This window comes from Pan paniscus, chromosome 3, assembly GCF_029289425.2.
Source record: "Pan paniscus chromosome 3, NHGRI_mPanPan1-v2.0_pri, whole genome shotgun sequence".
Classification (NCBI taxonomy): domain Eukaryota; kingdom Metazoa; phylum Chordata; class Mammalia; order Primates; family Hominidae; genus Pan; species Pan paniscus.
The window spans coordinates 118,634,935-118,653,754 of NC_073252.2; the positions used below are offsets into that span (position 1 = coordinate 118,634,935).

Genomic DNA, 18,820 nt, shown 5'->3' on the forward strand with positions numbered 1-18,820 from the left:
CAATTAGAAGGCTGAAATCTCTTTCAGCCACGTGACCCAACTATTATGCTCTCTGCCTTTAGCTCAGATGTGATTTTGAACCCTCAGCAATCCTCTACTCCAAATACTGTTCAAAATAAGAAAGATGTTACCTCAAGGGAGCTAACAAAGATCCCTATTGTAATCTATGACAAAAAATATGGTAGCAGTGCACTGCATCCCTATTAAGAAAGTGCAAAACAGTGTTAAAAGAAATGAAAGCCACTGTCATTGCTCTGCACCAAAAGCCTCTCAGAGTGGCTTCTGAACATACTTAGATTCTAATTCAAGAGTGAAATTTCAGAGAGCCCACCAGTTACATGAGTCCTGTTCTAATCCCCCCTCACTCCTCTTGTTAAGTCATTAATAATTTCTTGGAGTACCTGTCATCTTTTGTGATTTATATTTTCTTTCAAGGAAAAAACACAGTTGATATAGAGGAAGAAAAGTACTGCGTGGAATGTACTAAATGAACATGAAAACTGTAAGTCTTAGACAATGTGATTACTGAAAATGAGCGAAGTGCCTACAATATGATAACATACAGGGCATAGTAGAGTAGCAGAGTAAATGGTGAAAGATCAAGGTATAAACACTTATTGACACTGTTTTCCATTAACTAAAGGGATCATTACAAGTAAGATGTTCAGTTAAGGGGAACTCTTAAACAAGTATTACCTAAGGAAATATAAGATGAAACTCACATAACACTTTGTAAGTTTAGGCAAAGAAAGAGACCTACTGATTCTACAGAAATAATAGGCAATAGGAAGACATTTCTGAAACTGAAGGAATTTGGAGAAGGCTTAAAATCATTATTTACACCTGAAAAGAAAAACCATCTAGCATAAATAATATTCTCCACAATCACAATGATGGAGAACCTACCAAAACAATGGGTTGGCTTAAGGTAAATTCATGGCTCTATAGGCAATTTTAATAATAGTAACATTTACAAAGAAACAAACTGAGTCCGTAAATTAAAATATTGACATAAATGATGTTCTCATGAGATGAGTTTGCCTCAGAAAGCCATGAAAAAAATATATAAACACTTGGAAAAAAATAATGTCTACATGTTGAAAAAGAAAAAAAAAAACACATCAGTTTAAACTTGTGGTTGGATCAATGGCCATCATGAATAATCGGAAAAGTGGCTTGAATATCCCCGGCTGCCAGAGATCCTATTTTCCATGTCACCTCAGCTGTTTAGTAAGAGTCATCTCTCATGTATCCATGCAAAAAGGGACAGTAATCACATTGATTATCTAATACTCATTTGTACTGAAAAAAATTGTTTAGATGACATTAGGAAATTAAGTAGTCCAGATGACTGTTTGCTAGTTACTTTAAAACTTAATTCTGTGCCTTTTCCTTCTTGCTACTGTTGATTTTATATTGAGAATTGAATGAAATCAGTGTAATGTCAACAAATTGTCAAACTATCAGAATTTCTACGAATAAATGACCACATGTATATGAAGCTTCTTGAACAGTGTACATGGTAGATTCTCAAATACTGTACATGTCTTATTCTTTTCCCTTCCCCTCTTACTTTTGCCAACCATAGCTTTACTTCCTCTTCTGAAGTTTAGGATCCAGGAAGATGAGCTTTCACATGTAATCAGTCAATTATCTGCCAGAATTTCATGTTTCCTTATTCTTTTGGTCATCTGATCAATGTGTTTTAGAGGAGCCCTAACTATAGGGCTCCTCTAAAAACTATAGCATTTTCTCTTCTTGCCTTATTTTCCACTGAGGGATCACCTAAGTTCAACTCATAGTTTGTATCAAAACCTAATGTTTTGTCCAGCAGTATGCTAGGATACAGGGAAATGGAATTCAATAAAACACGGTTCCCACCAGTGATGGTTAACTTTACACGTTAACTTGACTAGGCTACAGGGTCCCAGATAGTTGGTCAAACATTATTCTGGGTGTTTCTGTAAGGGTGTTTTTGGAAAAGATTAACATTTAAATCAGGAGACTTGAATAAAGTATATTGCCCTCCATAATGTGGGTGGGCCTCATCCAATCATGCTGAGTCCTGAATCGAACAAAAGGCTGACCTACCCCACAGTAAGAGAGAATTCTCCTAACAGCCTGCAACCTGGAACACTAGCTCTTCTTGCCTGATGGGTTTCCAAGTGGGATATCAGCTCTTCCTGGTTCTATAGCAGCTTCTGGCCATTAGACTTAAACTGGTACATCAGCAATGTAGATTTTAAACTTACCAGCTCCTATAATCATTGTGAGGTAATCCCCTATTTTATATATACGTATATATACACACGTACATAAACATATACATATATACACACATATATACACACATATACAAATACATATATACACAACCATATATATATTTTAATATATTTTTTATATTAAAAAAAGGATATATAAGGATATATTCTTTCTTTTTTTTTTTTTTTGGAGCCATAGTCTTGCTCTGTTGCCCAGGTTGGAGTGGAACAGCATCTTCATGGCTCACTGCAGCCTTGACCTCTCGGGCTCAAGTGATCCTACCACCTTAGCCTCTCAAAATACTGAGATCACAGACGTGAGCCACTGCACCTGTTTCTCTGGGAAACCCTGACTAACACACCACCTCCGACAAGCTCAAAGCCTGGTCACAGGGAATATCCCCAAGTAAACCTTCTCCATAAAGCCTTTCCCAAACACTAACAGAGGGTATAGTACTATGAACAAAATAAACTATCAAACAAATTAAAATATCAATAAATATTCACTGAATGAAATAAAAGTACCTGAAAGCGAGATCTGCCAAGGACAATATCAGACTGTGTAATTCATTCCCTCAGGAATTCTCATAAAGTAAGTACCCTGGTGTTAGTTTACAGCTAGGCTTGCCCTTTCCTACATATGCTGACTAGATGAGATTTCTCTGCTTTTATGAGTTAGTTACTGTTATTTGAAGGAGGTCATTGGGAAACAAATTTAAAACAGGGAGTACAGTCATATATTAATTCATCCCCCTCACAGTGCATAGTACAAATGAGAAGCAAATAAGCTCACTTGAATGGCAGCCAAGTTCTTCTGCTCCTGAGATGGTGCCTCATGAACAAAGCGAAGCCAGTTGGAGTGCCGTGGGTTGGTAGCATCCAAAATGTACAAAACTTCTCCCTTACTCCCACGAACCTGAAACATTAAAGGCTCCTGAGTTTACAATGGAAGTCAGAATATTAGCCTTTAAACACATCAAGGTTAGGACATGACGTTTTTTCATAAGTATATACCTTTTTTATTGATGGGTGATAAATAGAAGTTGGACTAACATGCATTCTTCTCTTAAACACATGTAGAAATACAGCCTACTATTTCGTTTGGCAGATGTCTTGATGACTCACAATTGCAATGAACTCTCAGAAACATCCTATGTTGATAGCTCTTTTCTGGTCAAAATTATTTCGGTTTGTAAGTATATTCCAGTATATGTATTGCAATCACAATTGTTCAGAGAATAATCATTATTGCAACCTTCCCCTTTTCTCCAAAGAGAAGGGTCATACTGCTTATTTCCCAATTGAGAGGGGTAGAACTGGAGCAATCATTTCAATTCCTCTCTGAACCTGCTTACAGAATCATCTCCATAAAAGGAGAACCTGCTCATCTAGCCAGCGGGAATCTGACATCCAATGAAACAAAATGTTATGCTCTTTACTTGTGAATGGATGAAACAATCCCATTTTATCCTTTCATGGCCCACTCATGGATTGCTGAGGACGGTGGGCTCTCTGATTTTTGTCTCAGACCATACGCTCTCATTGCTCAGGCCTACTCTACATTCAGCTGGAGAGAGGAGGGGAGTAACTCCAAAAGCAGGTAGCCCGTTGGAAATTCTTGAATCCAAGTTACTTGAAATCTAGCTTCTCCAAAACCCCTGCATTATCAGTTGCTAGGGACTTGCCCAGTTTATAAAACTTATATACCAATCACCATTCAACTCTCATTTCATGTTTCTATTCCACTAGAATCCAGAAAAAAAGGGAAAGGAGTGAGTGATTAGCACTCCATATCTCCAACACCAAGTAACACGAACATACAGGTTACAAATTCACCTTGGCAGACTTGATAAGAATTCAAGATTTCCAAAATTTTATTTTATAAAATAAAAGACAATCAGTCCAATAAGGTATGTATTTTCATGCTACATCTGAACAATCATTTGTTCATTCAACAAACAATTATTGGGTCCTTAATGGCTGAAGGCATCAAGAATCTTTCAGTGAACAAGACAAAGCCCCAGAGCACGTGGAACTTAAAAGTAAACAAATGTAGAATATAATTTCGTGTAAAGATGAGTACTATGATGACAACTAAAACAGAGCAGGAGAAAACAGAGTACTAAGAGAAGGGCTCTATTCCATGAGGCCATCAGGAAAAGCCCTTTGATGAGAGGACCTTAAGAGTTCTAAAGGGAGGGAACAGGCCAGTAGAGGGCTAGGGGAAGACTGTTTCCAAGCAGAGCGTACAGCAAGTGAAAAGCAAAGAGAAAGGCCTTTGGTTTGGAAATGAATTAGGTGCATTCAAAGAACAGTAAGAAGGTTATGAGGCTGGAACAGAAGGAGCAACCGAGAAAGTGGTGGGCATTGAGATCTAACAGATTGGCAGACACCAGATCATGCGGGGACCAACAGACCAGGAATCCATCTAGACAGTTACTTTGGGCAGGTACAGTTATTTTTACCCAAAAAACATTTTAAAGACACATCTGTTACAGGCACTGCAAAAACTGATATTTAAAGATTCTCATATATAATACCCAGGAAAGAATACAGTCTGCCTGTTCCTTATATGTGACATACTGCCACGTTTCTCAAACAATTCCTGTTTTCTTAAGTGCCCAAGGATCCTCAATAATGAATGCCAGACCATCACTGGGAAGCACGAATTTAATTTTTCATATTGTAATTTCTAAAAGAGCAATTTAGGACTATAAATACCTCATATTTACATACTTAAGATGCTTATATGTGAAGGTATGGGAATTTGTAACACTTCTCAGTAAATAACAAACTCTCACTGAAAAGATCTGCTTTGGGAGGTGCCTGAAAATTGTTCTGCCTCCCTACTTACACTTCGACTCAGAACACTCACTGCCCACTGGGAAATTCCAAAAATGTCCAGCAACACTGATATGGTAAAGAGAGTATACACTCTACACCTCTGCCTCAATGGGCATGTCAGTTCACATTTTTTTGGCAGAGCAAACAAATAATTTTAAATATTTGGATATAAAGTCCTTCCTTTCAGGTACCCTCACAGCAATAGCACCAAAACTGTTTATACTGACAAAAAGCCAAATTAAGCACAGCAGGTGGCAATGCCAAATACTTGAAAGAAAAATTTTCTCAGTAGAATTGAAACTGAAAATCTATAACTGTTACTGAAATCCACACAAGCTAACTAACTTTGTGTAGTGAAACACAAATGGGTTTGCCCAGGCATATCTCAGTTTGAGAGGACAGCACTACTTAGAGAAATTAGTTTATGGCCCTTCTTAATCATACATTTGTCACTCAGTAGTAAGCACAATATATATCAGATGTGTTTAACATCTGGAATTCTTTCTTCAAAGATACGAAACAGAAGAAATATTTCTCTGTGACTTATTATAGTAAGAATATTTGAGCTTTTACCAGGGGCATTGTTTGTTCTTTGGGTATTTCAGCTTTTTCCCAGGCCCTTTGGCCCCAACTATGTTCAATTATTCAGTATTAGCAACTTATTTTCCTTTTCAGTCCATTAGACATATGCACTTCCTGGCTATCACTTTCTCACACAATATTCCGTCTTAAGGGAAATACATAATTTGATTTTATACTAAAATTATTCTGAAATGTATCACTTTTAATACACACAAATTTATGTGCTGATTTATCTTTATTCTCAGAACAACACTATCACAACCAGCAATATACTACATTACCTACATATTCATATTTGAAATAACTTTCTTTGTTCATTAACAGAATCACTGCCCATTTTATTCCAAATATGCTTACCCAAACAACTTTTAAGTTCTTAGAGAGTCTTTGCTCTCTGGGGCCTACCTGTTTTCTCCAGCTTTCAAGTGGCTGGCCATTTCCTCATTGCACCAGTCTAGTCTTCAACACTCCACCAAAGCTGGTAGATTACCTGTGCACACGACTTTTATCTCACTACCCTAAACACAGCGTTCGCCTTGCTGACATATCATCTGAAAGAGACATCCAAAAGTAATCTAATCCATCATTCCTCTTCCCAGAGACACCAAATCAAAACAACTCCAGACAGCTGGCTATTATTAAAGTCTCCATTTATCTATTTTAATTTGATACTGAACCCTGAGGTAATAAATTGAACATTTTTTAAATCTAAGGAATAAAAAAGACTGAAAATTCCTCCTAGTACCATGTTTCAGCATCTCCCTAATTTTTGCTGCCAAAGTGTATTATGTTACTGTCAAAACTTCGTCTTCCAAATACCATCTTCTTTTATTTGAATTTTCTTGGAAATGAAGTGTATTTGGTTACTATCTGACTTAGGATCATCTTCTGCATACGTGGGGCCAATGATGAAGTCAACAGTCTCATCGTGTAGTAAAAACCACCTCAGTTCGAAAACCTGTTTGATTTGCACAGGCTTCCTACAGTAGTTACACAAAAAGGTTAGCTAAAGTAGGAAACATGCCAGGAAGGTGGCTCACACCTGTAATCCCAGCACTTCAGGAGGAAAAGGTGGGCAGATCACCTGAGGGTAGGAGTTTGAGACCAGCCTGGCCAATGTATAGTAAAATCCCATCTCTATTAAAAAATACAAAAATTAGCTGGTGTGGTGGCACATGCCTATAGTCCCAGCTATTTGGGAAGCTGAGGCAGGAGAATCACTTGAACCCGGGAGGCAGAAGTTGCTGTGAACCGAGATCACGCCACTGCACTCCAGCCTGGGAAACAGAGCAAGACTCTATCTCTCAAAGTAAAATAAAATAAAGTAGGAAAGGGAAAGATACCTTCTTGTGAAAATGAAAACTTTTATGCTTCAATATAATTGTTCATGTCTGTATGACTTTGCTGCTTCACATTTAATGAAATTATTCCCTTATGGGAACTTGGCAGGGTCTAGCCTCTGTTGAATGCTACTGACGTCACTTTTCAAGTATCTGAGAGAAATAATGTGCTGGTCATTGCTACTGTGTATCTGTACCTTTTTTCAGCCTAAAAGTTCACAACATTGAATATGTCATAGTTGATTTTGTGTTTCCACCCAGAAAAAGACAGAGGAAACCACAAAAAATTTCAGCTCAATTACAGAAAACCCTAACGTGTAAATGAAAGAAGAAAGTGGAAATAGGGAGCAGGGAGAGAGATACAAATCTTCTTTCCCTAAACTTAAATATTTTATTTGTTAAATTGGGTCAACTATAGACAGAGAAGCTCAATTATTATTTGGATGGTTAATTTTCAAAGACGAGTCTGCAATGTTGCTTACTTTATTATTTTCCTTCAATCATTTCAAATGCCTGAGGAAGTTTTCACTAACTATATACATTCCATCAAGGCTCCAAGAGCAAAGCCAGTCAGCCAGATTTGCCCCCCAAAAGTGGCAAAATGTAACTGATAGATAAAATTTGATTTAATGTATGGTAAAATGTAATGGCAGCAAATACGGTCAGTTCCAAAAAAGACAGCAATAATATCCTTAATGAAAAATTACAATACGTTATGTTACAGTATTATTTATTAAATAAAACATATTTCCCTTTTTGTCTTTCAACAAGGCTCTTCAAAGAAAGCAGTTTTAAGCACTAAAATTTAGAGTATGGATGTCTTTAGAGTATAAAATGCCACCATGTTTTTGTATTTAAATTACAGGCATTCTTTCTGCAATTGTTTTTAACTAAAGTAAGGCCATATGCCTTGCCTTCAGTGTTTAATTATCCAGACTTCAGGATATCTTTAGGAGCACAAAAAAGCAAGTGTGCTCAAGTAATCAATTCTGACGGCACATTGTTGTCAGATTTAAACCAAAGGGAGACACACTTTCAGAAATCAGCAATGATCATAGTTAGGAAACTGTAGTGATTTATAGTTTCCAAGAAAAGGGCATGGGTTTTATTCCCCCACTGATTGTTCAAAGGATTCTCTCTAAAATTACTATTTGCTTGTGTGTGCTTATGAACGCGTGCACGCGCACGCACGCACACACACACACACACACACACACCATTGTAGCTTATCTACTTATAACTCCCTTCTACCTTCCGTCCCTCTGCCTCCCACCGGCTAATTGCTATCTGGTAATCCTAACCCATGGATTCCTCTGCCCTGGGAAAGCAGATGGAGAGGAAATACAGGCATTTACAGATACCTTTTTCTTTACTAAATAACATCCATCATATAATACATACAAAGTTAATATAACAGTACTGATGAGAAAAATAAAGTCACTTTTTGTGACAAATATTTAAATTTCAAGTGGAAGAAAATCATTCTGGAGTGGTAAAGATGCTAAACTAGGAATCAAAAACCTAGATGTCATCCAAGGCTCTGACTACATCACTTTGGGTGAGTCGTTTCCTCTCACTGAACTAAGCCGTGATCACTTGACCTCTAAAATGGGGATAACAGTTTCTGCCCTGCAAATTCACAGAACCTGTGAGAGCATCAAATGAAATAAAATGCATGACAGTTCTTTATACCAGTGGGTATTTTGCAATCATAAGGTATTAGTAAAATGAGGAAACTGGGCCCACAGTGGCTACAGACACCTTAAATATAAACATTCTGCTTTCAATGGCACAGCTGGGAACATACATACCATGTCAACTTTTTTTTTTTTTTTTTAGAAACAGCATCTCTGTTGCCCAGGCTAGAGGGCAGTGGCACGGCACCATCATGGCTCACTGCAGCCTCAACTTCCTGGGCTCAAAAAATGATTCTCCCATGTTAGCCTCCCAAATAGCTGGGACTGGGACTACAGGTGCATGTCACCTTGCCTGGCTAATATTTTATTTTATTTTTTATAAAGACAGGGTTTCCCTATATTGCCCAGGCTGGTCTCGAATTCTTGGGCTCAAACAATCCTCCTGCCTTGACCTCCCAAAGTGCTGGGACTACAGGCATGAGTGTTCACACCCAGCCATGTCAGCTTTTTCAAGGAACAAACATAGTACTTTCAAGGAACAAAGATAGTGTTAAGGATATCTTAACACTATTATTCAAATCCAAATACATATTCAAATAGCCTCTAACTGAATATTATAAGGTAGTAGCAAACCCAGCTGTCATTTTAGCCGTATTGACACACTTTCTTATGCCAAACTGAAACACCTTGCTCTGTGACCCACTGCCAGTAACTGAAGCTCTGCCCTCTCAAAGAGTTTTAATTTCTCTTCCATCTATAGCCCTTCAAATTTCTGAAGGCAAGAATCCCTCCCTCTCTACGTTTCTCTTCCACAAAACAAATAACTCCTTCCTTTTTGGACATGATTTTCAGTTCCATTACTGTCCGGGTTATCCTCATGGGTGCACACAAACTTGTCAAAACCCTCCTAACATGGGAGAGAATCCAGCCTGGAAAGGATGATTATGACCTCTGACCTAGGCACTCTTTCTATTGAAGCAGCTTAAAAATCACAAAAGCAATTTTTGGTTGCCACACCTGACATTTAGCTGAGATTACCTTTATAAACAATCCATATTAAGAAAGGTCTCACGATACTGTCAAAGACACAAAGACAAGTATAACTGAAGAACTTGGTCAGGTTTCTGTAGCTAAGCAAATCCTATACCTGGACAACTGACCACTCAGAGAAGGAAGCCTGTTATTTGATACAGTCTCAATAAATATTTTATTAACTAAAAGCTCATGCAGTGTGTCTTTTCTTTAACTCTCATTGCCTTTATTTCCTTTAAATGTTCAAAAATATTTTATAAGACACTTAATGTAAAATATTTTAAAGCACTCCATGTCTTTGCCTTTCAAAGTACTTTTTAAATTGGGCTAATTTTTTAAAAAAAATAAATACCTGACAAAAAATGAAACACATAGTGAAAACCACATCATCTTTTCCACAGCAAATTTATGAAAGCGCCTAAACAGCACAGAAACTGTCCTTTTCTATAGTTTTACGAACCTGTTCAGCTACTCAGATTTCAATGGCATTTCTGGACAGATAAGCTTTTTTATCACACGAAGAATACAACAGTCACTTTCTCCCTTCTTGGAAAAAAAAAAAAAGTTGAGTTTAACTGACATTAGCTTATTGTACCCATTGTTTTAGGGGTTTTCTGTAAAACATGCTGGTTTTTATGCACGAATGTTACAGCATTTCTCTTAGCTATTTAGTGGCTTATTTGTTTACTTTTTATTTTGTCAATATTGTTAAGCAAGTGACTTCCATAAGCAAAAAGTGTTATTTCACCAAAGTATTAGAAAACCATAATAATAAGGCCAGCATGTCTTCTGACAGTTTGGCAGTATCCATCAGATCCCTCAGCAACGATTCATAAGACTTTAAATCCTGTTAAAGTTTTATGAAGCCTTAGCGTTGCCCAATTTTTAATATAGATTTCAGACCTGCATAGACTTCTAGCCTTATAGTCATCAGTTATCTTTTTTTTGTTGTTGTTAACATGGAATCTCGCTCTGTGGCCCAGGCTGGAGTGCAGAGGTGCAATCTTGGCTCAGTGCAACCTGTGTCTCCTGGATTCAAGCAATTCTCCAGCCTCAGCCTCCCGAGTAGCTGGGATTACAGATGTGTACCACTTCACATGGCTACTTTTTGTATTTTTGGTAAAGATGGGGTTTTGCCATTTTGCCCAGAATGGTCTCAAACTCCTGACCTCAAGTGATTTGCCGGCCTCAGCCTTCCAAAGTGCTGGGATTATAGGCATGAGCTATCATGACCAGCCTGTAGTCAGCTTTTGGAGAATTTTCCCTACAGCATATTAAAAGAGTTTACAAAAGGTATTAAATATTAATAAGCAATTTTTGGTAGCAAAATTCTAATCATAAAACATGAAATTATTTTAAAGAGTTGGTGGTCATATATAAAGCAATGGCAATATCCCAGATCCAGAGATCACAGTCTTGATGGTGTTTTTAGAAAAAGATGCTTTGGGCTGGGCGTGGTGGCTCACACCTGTAATCTCAGCACTTTGGGAGGCCGAGGCGGGCATATCACTTGAGGTCAGGAATTTGAGACCAGCCTGGCCAACATGGTGAAACCCTGTCTCTACTAAAAATACAAAAATTAGCCAGGCTTGGTGAAGCACGCCTGTAGTCCCAGCTACTCAGGAGGCTGAGGCAGGAGAATCACTTGAACCAGGGAGGTGAAAGCTACAGCGAGCCAAGATCGTGCCACTGCACTCCAGCCTAGGTGAAGAGCAAGACTCCGTCTCAAAAAAAAAAGAAAAAAGAAAAAAAAAGGAGAAGATGCTTTGTATCTGAAAACTTCTGTGCAAAGGTTATACAAACACTAAATAACAAAAGAACATCGTGTAATCCACAGGGAGAAAAAAATTTTTTTAATCTACTTTTCCTTTGATCTTGATCTCCTAATCCAAATTCCTCTCCTAACTGCATAGTTTTCTAAAGCTATTAAAATTGAATCCACCCAACCCATTTAAATCTAACAGTATTCTCCTCAAAATGTACATAACTTGACAGAGAAACCAATCAATGATCTTAGCATAAAAATGCACCTAAGGCAACCAAATACTTCCCAGTTACTAAGGTAATTCTCATAATCATCCAGCAATCATAGTTCTGTGCTGAAAAATTCTAAAAAGTAACATCCTTTGTCAGTAAACATTTACTGAACAACATTTACTATACATTTCTTTACTGGTTATTTTCAAATGTGCTATGAAAAGCCACAGATGAAATTTTTGAACACAGTTCCTTTATTCAATTTATACCTTCAGTATGAGGAAGCAGAAAACACAGTGTTTAAAAAGCTCACAAAGCAATGTACTGATCACTATAAAGGACATACAAATGAACTGCATTCATTTCCAAAATGAATTGGTACAGAAGGGTGTAAAGTAACATACAATGCCAAGTCCTGAGGATGGACCAAGATGAAAAGTAAGAGAGCAGAGAAGAGTGCATTATGAAAAGCTTCCAATAGAGAGGTACGTCTCTAGAATAAACCTAGCAGGCCTGAGACTGCCAAAAAGTCCTGCCTGTAAGTTTGGCCTTTGGTGGGCATGGGAGAACTTGGCTCTCAGAGTGTTCCCTGTCACTAGTTAACATATCGAGGTGTTTTACTGTGCCTAGACTACTTGTGTAAACAATATGGGTTATGTTGAACACCTGTCTTCCTTCTGGAAGTCTGGAATTTTGGTATATCCTAGGGAGAAGGCATCTATGAGTTTCTAATAAAAATCTTGGGCATTGAATGTTTAATGGGCTTCCTTGTACAGAAACGTCACACATGTATGGCTGCATTTTTATTTGCGGGCAAAGAGTATGCCCTGGCCAAGTGCAGTAGCTCACGCCTGTAATCTCCGCACTTTGAGAGGCCAAGGAGGGTGACTCGCTTGAGCCCAGGAGTTCGAGACCAGCCTGTACAACATGGCAAAACCCTGTCTCTACTAAAAATACAAAAATTAGCTGGGCATGGTAGCACATGCCTATAAACTGGCTACTTGGGAGGCTGAGGCATGAGAATTGCTGGAACCCAGGAGTTGCAGGCTGCAGTGAGCCAAGATTGGGCTATTACTCTCCAGCCTGGGTGACAAAGCAAGACTCTGTCTAAAAAAAAAAAAAAATATATATATATATATATATATACACACACACACACACACACACACACACACACACACATATGTATATATATATTTGCTCTGTGTGATCCTTCACGGGAGGGAGACAGCATAAGGAAGACTGCACACAGGTTCCTCCAGACTCTGCCTATGCCTTTTCCCTTATGATAGGGCTGTACACACCTACTACATACTGTAATAAACCTTAGCCATGAGTACAACAATGGGCTGAGTCCTGCGAGTTCTTCTAAAAAATCAAGTGTTGGGGCAGTGTTGGGAACCTCCAACACACAAGGTGAACTTAGTTCCATGTGCTGAAAATGGGATACAAATTTGCAAATAGGAGAGGCAGAGGGTCATTTCAAGATTAACAAAGTTTTATCATACAAATACTTAACTTACAGAAATTAAACCATACCAATTCAACCAAAGCATTTAAAAAAATGAGAAAAATCAAAGAAAGAAAATAAATTGAAATAATAAAGACCATTCCCTTTTGTGGCCAAAAAACAAACCAACTCCATCTAGCGATCAAATAAGGAAGAATACTCAGGAGTAATTATAAGAAATTATTGCCTTATAAATTGGCTTCACAACGTAAGTTTTGCAAAGAGGTGAATCCACTGTAGAGAAAATTATAACAATGAAAGAATGGTAAAGTAACTTAGTCATTTTGTGTGGAGGAGACATAATGAACGACAGAAGTAAATCTGGTTGGGAAGATGCAGTTAGTCAAGGACGATAGGACTCAAATTTTGTGGCTGGAGCAGCAAAATCAAAGCAATAACAGGAAATAAATGGTGACTGTATGACTTAGGATATTCTGTCCTCCAACTAACAGAAATTTCAATGGCTAAGACTAATCAGGGGCCACCCCTGTAAGGCGTTAGCTTCTTAGTAATAATACACTGCTGCATGGAGGAAGGGTGGAAACTCTGCCAAATCTCGATTCAACTGCGAAAGATGAAGGGGAATAGATGATGGGTGACCAACAACCCTACTGTGCATGATGAATTGTGTATGGAGGGAAAATTCTGTGAAAGGTGAAAGAACTAAATAGACTATGACAATAATTGTATTAATTTATTAGTCTACATCTTAGGAGCTAAGGAGAGAAGCATAAGGATGGGAAGTACTGATCTACAGGCCTTGAACATAAAGTTGATATCTGATATCTAAAAAGCACAGTATCAAAGATTAAAAATCAGACAGACCAATATTCTAGATGTTTTTAATCCAAGGCAGGTGAAATCAGGACAGGCAAACTTAATGTAAACAAGAAAACAATAAAAACACAAAATTAAGAAATATTGATGTTACATGCAACCAAAGAGGAACACAGAAAATCCTTTCTAAATCCTCTTCCCACACATCCAGCCATCAGATAGGTTGGCTGAGGATTCCCAACTCTACATCTCCTAGCAGTGTCATCATAGAGTGGAAAGATATTGATATCTCTGAGTGTCATTGATCAGTATCAGAAACAGTGATTTACAGAATATCCTTTAAGTTAAGGAGTGTTCAGAAAAATTATTCTCTAAAAGTAAATATTTTATTCATAAAAATAAGAAATTGATCTGTACTTGTTCCTAAAAGATTTTGTTTCCTCACTCAGAATCTGACTAAAGCTCTTATGTCCTAACAATTAAATGGGAACAGAAGCACCAACTCAGAAGAGCCCGTACATCCATGTTGTACACACTTCTCTCTTACTATAGGTCATTTTCTAGAATTCTGCGAAAAGGCTCATGCTGCCAGGAGGTAGGATCACTGGCATAGGAATATCTCCCTGCTACAGACACAGCTGTGTCTCGCATCAATAACTGCTCTGGCAACAAAAAATCTGGCAAGGAATGCCATCCAAACCTAGAACACAAATATTGCAGCAGAAGACATTTTCTACAAAGAAAACCAGGGCTTCTTCCCTTGATGTGATTTTCTTACACCATTAAGTGCCTGAACCAAAGGAACTGAAAATGAGGCTGCATGGGAACCTTTCAAGAAAGGAATTTGGGACACTCCAAGTGGGGAGAAATTCTTCAGGAATGTTGTCTTTTCCAGAGATATGGGGCTTAATGGTCTGTCTGGGTTCAAGGACTCTACCACTCAGGACATTTAATAATCACTCTCAAATCTCCTCACTCTGAGAAAAACATATGGCCTGTTTAAGAAGAGTAGGGACAGACACTGAGATTATTCAGTCCTTGCCATTGCTGAGTCAGCCTTGATATCAATCCTGCTCCAACTCTAGTACCACAAAATCCTAAAACTCCATTTGTGATTTGTTCTCCTGTAGGACAATCTGATATCTCCTTCCCAACCAAGCCTTTAAGTGACTGGGTTACCACCAGCTGCTCTACACCCCATGGAGTCACTCTACTCATCAAACTTTCTTCAATCCCGACATTTTGGTGACAGGGTTATAGTCATGCATGGTTGGATTTGCTCGAGGTCAGATGACTGCTAGTCCAGATCTCTGCCAGCTGGCACTCCCTGGTCCTCAACATGTCCACAGTTCCACTCCTCTGAGATGGGTAACCTGAATGGTGAATTATAGTTCCTGGGCATCACTTACACTGTCCTCATACACTGATCTCCTGGGTTCTCATCTACTCTAGAAATTGAATCTCACTCAAACCTGGTCTTGCTTCTAATTCTCTGCCTCTTCCTGAGGAAGAGTATCCACTAGGACTTCTCCAGCCTGACCCAGCCCCCACCCCCATCAGAGCTTCCTCAACTTTTCTTGTTAAGATGTCAAGAAAAACTCTTAGATTTGGGGCATGTTATGACAATCAATGATCCACCATTTGAATAACAACAGCATTTTTGTAATTGACTCTTTTTCTATATCAACTCAAAATCTATCTTCAAATTCATCTTTCACACTATTGCCAGAGTACTCTTTGCAATTCTTCCACTTCCTCATACCAACGCTGTTTGCCAGAATTCCAAACTCCTTTGCATGACAAAAGAGGCCCTTCACATGCTGACTTGTCTGTCTCAGCTCAGATCACTGTACCTCCTCCCACTTCACTGCACACTTCATTGCACACACACCTGGCCCTAGCCATCTAAGAATGCACATCCACTGCCTGGAGCAGGGGAACAGTGCTTCACACTTTCATCTGAGAGATTCTCACATGAGTCAGATTCCATAAGGATGAAAGATTCCTATTTGGGTCAACATCATGTTACTTCTACAAACATGTGCTTTGCATTTTATACTCATTTATTCTATGAAAAGTGAAACATGAAAGAAAAGAAATCTGCTTTAAAAAACAAATACTAACAGTATAACTGCTAATAGTTATTGAGTGTTTATTATGTGCCAGGCACTTTGTTAAACACCTTTATATATATTATATAATTTACTCCTCAAAACAACTCTATGAGGTAAGTGCTACATATTAAGCACGTTTAACAGATGAGCGAACTGAAGCAGAAACAGAAATGAATAACTTTCCAAAGGTTTCACAGCTGTTACTGGAGCTAGGGATTGAACCAAGATGATGTGATTCCAGAGCCCACCATGTTATACTACCTTAATACACTCACTACCTTGGTCACTAGTTTGCCAACTGGTAAGCAGAATTCTAAGACTGACTCCCCATAACTCACACCTTTGTATAATGCCTTCCCATTTGAGTATGAAAGAAACCTGTGAATATGATATCACTCCTATGATCATGTTATATAGGGATAATCTTTGGGGAGCCTAACCTAATCACATGAGCTATTTAAAAGCAGAGAATTTTCTCTGGCTGGTAAGTATAGAAGTTAAAGATATTAAAATGTGAAAAGGATTTGACATATTGCTGAGATTGAGGGGCTCACAGGGTGGCCTGAGAGGGGCCATTCGCAGACCTAGGGACTGAAAACAGTCTCTAGCCAAAAGCCAGCAATAAAATAAGGACCTAAGTCCTACAATCTCAAGGAACCAAATTCAGCCAGCAACCTGAATGAGCTTGGAAGCAAATTGATCCTCAAAGCCTCCTAATAAGAACCCAGCCCTGCCACTACCTTGATCTGGCCTTTTAAGACCCTTAAGCAGAAAACCCACCTGGACTTCTCACCCACACAACTGTGAGATAATAAAAAAAAATGTTGTATAGGGAATATTAAATGATCTTCATAAATTTTAATACTAACTCTTATATTACAAATAGAGAAAATCAGTTCCTCTTATAAAATAAAATTTTAAAAAACCAAAACATATGTTTCTACATTTCCCATTTCATCAGTTTTCTCCAAATCTTAAGGCTTAAATTATATATTTTTTTCATTTATTACTGAATGGTCTGAGTACACTTTCACCAGTGTATATAGAGATATCAAACTTGTATCAAGAATTTAACACATAAGGAAACTATTGACCATAAATATTTTTTCTATTGCTCTTTTCACCTCATAAAGACATAATAAACCATTAAAAATACAGATGTAGAACACAATAAAGAGAAGAAGTTGGGAAAACTGATGCTCAAAAGTTATTATGTAACTTTAGTTTGAGTTTTTTAAAGTATGCTTACAAATCTGGGGCTTTCCCCAAGGGAGTGTTTTTAATTTTGCAACAAACTACCCTTTAAAATAAGTCATCTAAAATTACAAAGTGACAAAAACACCTTCTTTGTCCAGAGATATCTCACTTCATTGGCAGCTGTTAGCACAAAAGTGAGAAAAACTTGGCCTGAGCACATACAAAAACCCTAATATTAAACTCTAATGACAAGCAAACTGGACCCAACTTCACCTTCCAAATGTGTTCACTGAGTGAAATGGGAATAACATTGGGCGCTGCCAATGAACTCCTTCAAGACAGATTTTAAATATGGGTATTATCCTGTTCTGTATCATGAATATGCATAATATTTTACTTTCATTAACAGTTTCTTACTGACTCTAACATCTACTGCTTTATTCACATATTGTAACCCTATTATACTTTCCTTTAATGGTTCTCTCTTATGGAAATATCTATAGTTCTTGGGCTTTTTTACCTAAACAAGAAGTGGAAATGTTCCTATATAGTATCAAAATTCCTTAATCAGAGGTTTTGCATAGCTGATTTTAAAAAAACTTATTGGAAAAGAAAATATGGCATATATACTGTGTTTATATAACATTTTCTGCAGGGTTTGGGACACCATTCCATAATCAAGCACATTCACATTTCTGCAACTAAACGTATAAATAGTAATGCTAGCTAGGTAGGATAAAAACAAAAAGCTACAAACAACTTTACATAAGTACAAGTCAGGATTTGCTTCTAAATGAGTTATTTTTTTCTAAATGTGGTTTTCAGAGCCTTTTGGATTTCAGATTTCTAGATTAAGGGCCTATGAACCTAGAGGTTAGAATGAGTGATTAGATAATCCATTAAAGTCCTTTTCCTCCAGAGAGATGATACAAACTTAGTAGAATGATGACAGGTCCTCTTGCAATGGTAACAAGGAAAAGTGCAATGCCACAGAATTAAAGAAAAACCTGTTAATTTATTTGGGACCAAAGCTTCTTAATGTGTTCTGTCTGTAAAAGGTGGCATGGATAGTAGGTAACACAAAGGAGTATTAGATGATTAAATGTCCTGACACTACTGTTCAGGACAACTCCTAAGAAAACAGATTTTGTTTATGGAGAACTAATTCTACACTCTCTTTGACCTAAAAATGAAGCCTATAGATAAAAATAAGGCATTTACAGTCTCTTCCATACTTATGAATATTATATTCTTTTCCATGTCACCTACAATCTACTCATTAATATGCAAATTGGAAACAACTTGCAAGTCCTGGGCAATATATCAACATGGCCCTCCTTTGGGATTTGAAATGTCTGAGATTTATAAAATATAAAACTACTATCTTAAATGCAGACAAAAGAATATACATATATATGTTTCCATCGATCCCTATGGCCTGACAGATTTTTTTTAAAAGGCATGATTGTTAAATCAAAAGTTAAAATGTAACAAATATACACATCAAAACATTAATTATCTAAGCTGCACTAAAAATTCTTCAAAG

The 18,820-nt window shown here is 37.6% G+C and overlaps 1 protein-coding gene across 6 annotated transcripts in view; it reads right to left on the minus strand.

The window, feature by feature from the left end:
* PRDM5 (PR/SET domain 5) overlaps nt 1-18,820 on the minus strand; it is a 230,660-nt gene that overhangs the window by 158,239 nt on the left and 53,601 nt on the right. For all 6 annotated transcript variants that reach the window (XR_010112017.1, XM_034959083.3, XM_034959084.3 and 3 more), the window contains exon 3: nt 3,058-3,180. Coding sequence is in view for 5 of the 6 variants with exons in the window: in XM_034959083.3 (XP_034814974.1) it covers nt 3,058-3,180 (123 nt within the window). In the remaining variant the exon portion in view is untranslated. The remainder of the gene's footprint in view (nt 1-3,057; nt 3,181-18,820) is intronic.